Consider the following 6995-nt stretch of genomic DNA (forward strand, 5'->3'; position numbering starts at 1 on the left):
CGGCATCGGCAGTTCCCCCTTATCTACAGGGCCTCTGCAGCCACGAAGCATAGAGGGGTGGCCCTACTCTTTCGGGCTTCCCTGCATTTTGAGCCTATGGGTGTGAGTGTGGATAGGGACGGCCGTTGGCTACTGGTGAAGGGACTGTTGCGGGGCCGCCTGTGTACTTTTGCTGTATTGTATGCCCCTAATGCGGGACAGAATGGCTTTCTGCAGGATCTACTGGACAGGATGGGGGACTTTGTGGAGGGTCATTTACTCTTACTAGGCGATTTCAATATGGTGTGGGACAGGGGTCTGGATAGCTCTGGGGGCCGCAGGGCAGACACAGGCATCTTCTCAGACGAAACTAAACGGCAGTTGGGAGACCTGGGGCTGATTGACAGTTGGCGCTTTCTCCACACACAGACCAGAGATTACACTTTTTTTTCCAACGTACATCACTCGTACTCCCGCATTGATTATATCTTGCTTAGTCAGGCCCTTCGAGGGGATATACAATTAGCAAGTATTTTTCCACTCTCGCTATCGGATCATAGCCTTGTAGTTCTGGGACTGCACTGGGCTACCGGGGGGGATGGTTGGCGTAAGTGGTATTTCCCGGCAGCTCTGGTGCGAGATGAGGCATCGTGTAAGGCCCTTCGTAAGGCGATTGGTGATTTTTTCCTCCTTAACCCGCCCTCAGACACGTCGGTGTATACCACGTGGGACGCGTGCAAGGCCTCCTTAAGGGGCACGTGCCTCGCCCTCAACGCGAACCTGAATAAACTACGGCGCGAGGAGAGGGAAGCTCTGGAATTGGAATTGGCTAACTTGGAACAGGCCCACAAGGCGAACCCCTCCAGGGTGACCCTACGCCCCCTAACGGCGGTCCGAGGGAAACTGAGGGCCCATTATAATAATAGGGCGGAATTTACTCTTTTGCGACTTAGACGCACCTCCTACTCCCAGGGCAACAAGATTGGGCGTCACCTGGCCCGGCAACTCCGGGACAAACGCGAGAAGGACTATATCGGGGGTATTCGCGATCAAGCGGGCTCTGTTCAACATAGGGACGCGGACGCGGACAAGGCGGCCATATTCGGGCGCTTTTATGCGACCCTCTACTCGAGTGACGCTCTCGATCCCGACGCACAATCCAAATTCCTGGAGGGCCTGTCTCTCCCGAAGGTTGCTAGGGAATGGAACGAGTCACTATCCTCCCCCATCACTCGAGAGGAAATCTTGGATGCCATTAAAGGCCTGAAGCTGCACAAGGCCCCCGGGCCTGACGGCTATACGGCCCTCTTTTACAAAACGTTTGCTTCTGAAGTATGCGACTACCTGGTCTCCCTTTTCAACGCAATGGCGGTTGATGGCAGGACCACGGACTCTATGGCTGAAGCATTGATCAGTTTTATTCCCAAACCGGGGAAGGATCCTACCCTTTGTACTTCCTACCGCCCGATGGACGCCAAACTGTATTCTTCTATCTTGGCTGGTAGGCTGCAGGACCTGATGCCTGCCCTGATCCATCCTGATCAATCGGGATTTATTAAGGGCAGGCAGACCCACGATAACCTGCGCCGCGTCATACACCTCATCGAAAAGGCGGAGCGATTCCGCATACCCGCGGTGCTAGTAGGGCTCGACGCAGAGAAGGCTTTCGACCGTGTCGACTGGGGGTTTTTGCACCAGACCCTAATAGCTTTCGGTTTCTCGCCTGCTTTCGTGAAGATGATTGAGGCCAACTATAGTGGGCCCACATCCCGTGTGCTGGTCAATGGCCATAGATCCACGAGTTTTCGCCATTCCCGAGGGACGCGCCAGGGGTGTCCCCTCTCACCCCTTCTCTTTGCTTTGAGTATTGAGCCATTAGCATTAGCGGTGCGAGATAATGAGAGGATTCTAGGACTTCCCTTTACGGGCGAGCAGCACAAGATCTCGCTCTTTGCGGACGATGTCCTGCTGTCTATCAGGGAGCCGGCGCTGTCGCTGCCACATGTCCACTCAGTGCTCTCTGCCTACGAAGAGGTGGCGGGTTTCAAGGTTAATTTCGATAAATCCTACATTCTAAACCTGACCCTCTCGGCGGGGGAGGTGCAGATGACAAGGCAGCTCACACCGCTTGCTTGGGCGTCGGAGTCCTTGCTCTACTTGGGCATGCGGTTGACTTCCACCGTGAATGCCCTGTTCAACGCTAACTTCCCTCCGATGTTATCCTCCGTAAGAACTGAGCCGGAACGTTGGAAGCCTAAATTCATCTCGTGGCTGGGCAGGATACACACCCTTAAAATGGTGGTCCTTCCCAAACTGTTGTACTTATTTCAGGCCTTGCCTATTCCGATAGGGCTAGACTACTTCCGCCGATTGAAGACCATGATGCTAAGATATGTCTGGCAGGGTGGCCGAGCACGGCTTCCATTCCACATCCTGAGGCGCCCACGCTTAGAGGGGGGGGTTGGCTTTCCGGACATGCATTTGTACTACAAAGCTGCCCAACTGAGGGTCATCGTGGAGTGGTCCCAACAGAAGTCGGAAAAGCACTGGCTCCACATGGATCGTAGCGTTGCGGGCCGCTCCATCTGGGGCCTGGCCTGGAAGCCTAAGGCAGACCGCCCCAAGAATGCTTACATTAGCACCCCCACGAGCACGGTGCTGAAGGTATGGGACACGGTGAGCGGTGACGACCGTTGGACCACGTTCCCGTCCCCATTCACCCCAATTCACTTCAATCCGGCTTTTCCCCCAGCCCTGGCGGAGGGTCCCTTTGACGCTTGGAGGGAGGGTGGCTGTAGAGCCCTCACCCACTTGTTCCATGGCTTCGAACCCCTCACTTTCCACAACTGTATGAGGGACTATGGTGTCCTCCCGACAGAACGCTTCAGACATCTCCAACTCCTGCATTGGGCGACGTCGCCTGCTGTAGTAGACGCGGCTACCAGACCCTTGTCAAAATTTGAATCCTTCCTTCTTCACACTTCTACCATGAGGGGTACGATTTCTTTCCTGTACAAACTGTTATTAGAATCTGCCGTGTCGCCGCGTCCACGATATCAAGACCATTGGGAATCCACACTGGGGAGGGAAATTTCTGCTACCGAATGGCGGGCCTTATGGGGGGATGTGACGACGCACAATCACTCTACTGACCTCAGAGAAGCACATATGAAACTCATCTTTGATTGGTACCTATACCCATCCAAATTACACCGCATATTCCCGGCTACTTCGGATAGGTGTTGGCGGGGCTGTGGGATGTTGGGAGACTTTAAGCATATATGGTGGGACTGCCCCACCATCCAGCCGTTTTGGGCTGAGATTCTGTCCCACATTAGAGATATCTTGGGTTACCCGATTCCGAACTCCATGGACTTTGTCCTATTAGGACTTAGGGACCCGCTGCTTGAACACCAGACTAGGGCGGATAAGCGTGTTATGTGGTTGTGTTTAGGTGCGGCCAAGTTGACTCTAGCGGCAGCGTGGAAGTCCCCATCTACCCCGGCTATTTCCCTGTGGCATGCCCGACTGTGGCGTCTGTTGAGCATGGAACGCCTCTCTGACATTTTCCTGGGGAACTTTAAGAACTTTATGTACAATTGGGGCTCGCTTGTGAGATTTCTGTCCCGAGGTTTGCCTTCGGCTGTATGCCCGTCAACGCTGCGATCTCTCCATCTCTTCCAGATTTGATCTCAAGAATGTCTGTATTGTTTGCTATGATTGCTGGTCGCCGCCACTGGGGGGAGGGTGATGTTGGGGAGGGACGAGGGTGGGGGCTAGTTGGGGTGCTTGTTTTGTGTTCTTCTTCCTTCTTTCTCTCTCGCTGCGACTAGCTATGCCTAGGGAGGGCTACTGGGCCATGTGCGGAGTTTGAGCGGTTCTCTCGATCCGAGGGTGCCTATACTGGACTAGAATCTCTATTGCCTGCGGACTATGGAGCCCTATCGCCCTTCCTCTTTGGATGAGCCCCTCCCCTTCTTTGCGCCCCCTGTGTGGGGTTTCGTGGCGGTATGTCGCCTATTCTTTCCTTCTCTTTCTGTCTCCCCTCTTACTGTCTCCCACCCCCCCTTTCTATTCTCAACTGATATACTGCAAAATAAAAATTTTACAAAAAAAAAACTCTATTTGTGTAACTTTTACGCACCATTGACATTGCATTGGTGCAAGCCGTGCTTTAAGTGCTGCACCCGAATCCCGCTGGCTTTTCCCGACTTCAGCATTGCTAGTCCCGACTGCTCCCAGCGATTCCCTAGGCCCTAGGCCTAACCACTGTTCGATTGGTATCTCTTATACCACTTTCTTAATATATGGTTTGAGTGGCCACCCGCCCTCATCCATAATTGTGCAACTTTGTATGTTATACTGTGCTTTTGATTTAACACTTGTGCCCCTTTGCTCATAAAGAGTACTGGGGATTATTTTAGAAATAAACACATATATTTTTATAATATATACTTGTGTGGTGTCCTTTCATTTGATATTACAGGATTGTGATTGGTAAAACAGCTCGCTTAACACGACCTCTTGAGTTAAGCCTTTAAGGCGGCTTAGTCTATGCTACCATTAAGATAGCTTGTCTAATAAGGTTGACTTACAACCAGACACCATAAGGGTTGTTTGGACTGATACAAGATGGTTCCAGAATTGGAAATATCATATATCAGGACAACTTCTCACAGCCTGTGACCAAATAATACACAGCCACGTTCCAACACACGATCTCACAGAGGGCCACACGACAGGGCAACAGGTGTGGGTAGAACCGGCGAAACACACACAGAAAAGTGGATAGGATTCTCCAACTCAGCTCCTAGTTTTATGTTCTCTTCCCCCAGTTATCAGCTGCACTACTCATCGTTGTCACCTAACCAGTACCGGCTGCTACATGTTACCCATCACACAATTAAAAAACAAAGTAGTAGTAGTACGATGTGCCAATTGCTGTTATAAATGGAATAATCAAAATATATTTGAAAAAATAAATAAATTAGGCTTTGTTCTAAAAATGGCCTGACGAAGAACATAGGGACTTCAGTTTAGGGTTCCAATTGTATTATATCATGACCACTGTCCAGCCTTCCTACCTGTATTAAGACCATGCTTGTGTTTCATGTGCTACCTGTTGCCGAGCCATAACCTGTCAGATTGGTCATTTTATCCTATGTGGATCTAGATCACTTATTTAATGTTTTTCTGATATTTTCTTTCTCATTATTTAGATTGAAGCAGAAGGCTGGGGAGGAGCAGACCTAAACTGGGACGATGATGAAAGCAACTGGTGATGATTATATGAGGAGCTTTTATGCTTTAAGATAGACTTTGGATTTCATATGGATAACACATTTCATTGCTTCCAGAATTTATTTTAATCACATCTCCATTTGTGGATGACTTGTAGAGAAGATGGATATTTAATACTGGAACAGCAGGTCGATTAAGCGATCAAAAAAAAAACACGAGAATGACAACTACATAAATTTCATCCTGTGGTACTTAATTTTCTGGCATGACTTGCATTTGGTGATGACACTAGATGTAAAGACATAACACTTCCTTTGGACATCATAAAAGAAGAACATTATGGCACACTGTTTCATACCGTTTAAACATTTTTAATTAAAGCAACTATTTAGTTATTTTTTTTCAAATTCTATCGTAGTAATTATAAGGTCTACACAAATGATATTTTGTTGAAATGTGAATCATTGACTTTAAATTAAGTTATTTAATTTCGGGTGCCATAGACAAGATAAATCCATCAAAAGGGCTTGTTTTCTCTTTTTTATATCCATGAAACAATTTAGAATAATTTTACAGATTGCATAGAATAACTATTTATCTGCGTTTTTTTCATAATGTTGTTATATTTGAATGAAAGGTTCTGTACATTGGCCCATAAGACCGTCAATTTAACTGTGAGAAAACACATTAATATATGCCAGATTCCACATTTGATAATTTACAGAATAAAGATCTTGCCAGCTGGCGTTTGCATGCTAGAATCATATTGAAATAATGTAAATGCTAGCTCTGTAATATATTAGGGAAGTATTTGATGATGGGGGCGCTGAAACTCGAAATGGCAATACCATTTAAAACAATAATGGCTGTGTTGGGGGTAAAACACACCTTTGGTATGGGAGTTGTAATACAGAATGGTTTGTTGAACTGTGCTTCCAGGGAAGAATTGTTCAAATAATGAAATACAAAGCGACCATTTAATAAGACTGGTGCAAAAAAGTGGTCTGGAAATGGGGAAAGAAAGTGGTGGGTGGGGGGGCTGTTGGGTCCATGTCCTCTAACACAAAAACCAAGCATTAGCAATGCAATAGGTCTCGCATTTGCAAGAGTTTAAGCTATTGGCAGTGTGAATGGCAATGCATTTTACTTATCTGTTTTGATCATTACCAAGTAAATTAAAGACATTGTCATTTATAATGCCAATAGCCGAAACTCTTGTAAATGCGAGACCTATTTACTTTCAAATAAGCGGCTGCCATTAACCCGGGCTGCTTGGAAAGTGAAAGCATGTATGGCGTGCTGATTGTTGTAGGGAAAGATATTGTACCTGCAGTAGGAGAAACTCATTAAAGAAAATTGTGTTTACATATTAAATAAGACGTATGGTGTAACAGCGGAAGTAGAATGGGCCAGTCCTCATGTAGTTTAGAAATAAAGACAAGACAGTAATAAGGAGGGACTAACAAGCCTATTATCGAATCAGAAGCCAGCATTTACGAAGGACCATGACCCAAACCAATAAAAAATATGGGCAGAGCGTCAAGTCCATACACTAATACAGCATGCCTTGCAGAGCCGCGCGTGCACTGCCCAGACTCAACCTAAATACAAGTTAAGGCCCAATGGGTAGTGCCTGTTGATCTAGCATGTTGCTTCTTCACAACATATAAATTCTATGAGTAAGGGTATAGGGGAGTGTTACAAGTGTGTAACTGGCATATTGTGTGGGGCCACATATATACAAGAAGCAGGGCTTTAAGTGAGCATGGTCTTGC

At 47.5% G+C, this 6995-nt stretch overlaps 1 protein-coding gene across 1 annotated transcript in view; it reads left to right on the forward strand.

Moving 5' to 3' along the window:
• Positions 1-5965, forward strand: part of LOC147748866 (protein-associating with the carboxyl-terminal domain of ezrin-like) — a 1120148-nt gene extending 1114183 nt beyond the window's left edge. Inside the window, exon 12 of the mRNA XM_086964312.1 lies at positions 5199-5965. Within this exon, the coding sequence (XP_086820438.1) occupies positions 5199-5261 (63 nt within the window). The 3' untranslated portion in view covers positions 5262-5965. The remainder of the gene's footprint in view (positions 1-5198) is intronic.
• The last annotated feature ends 1030 nt before the right edge of the window (positions 5966-6995 follow it).

The sequence above is a fragment of the Lissotriton vulgaris genome, chromosome 1_1 (assembly GCF_964263255.1).
Source record: "Lissotriton vulgaris chromosome 1_1, aLisVul1.2, whole genome shotgun sequence".
In the NCBI taxonomy this organism is placed as follows: Eukaryota; Metazoa; Chordata; class Amphibia; order Caudata; family Salamandridae; genus Lissotriton; species Lissotriton vulgaris.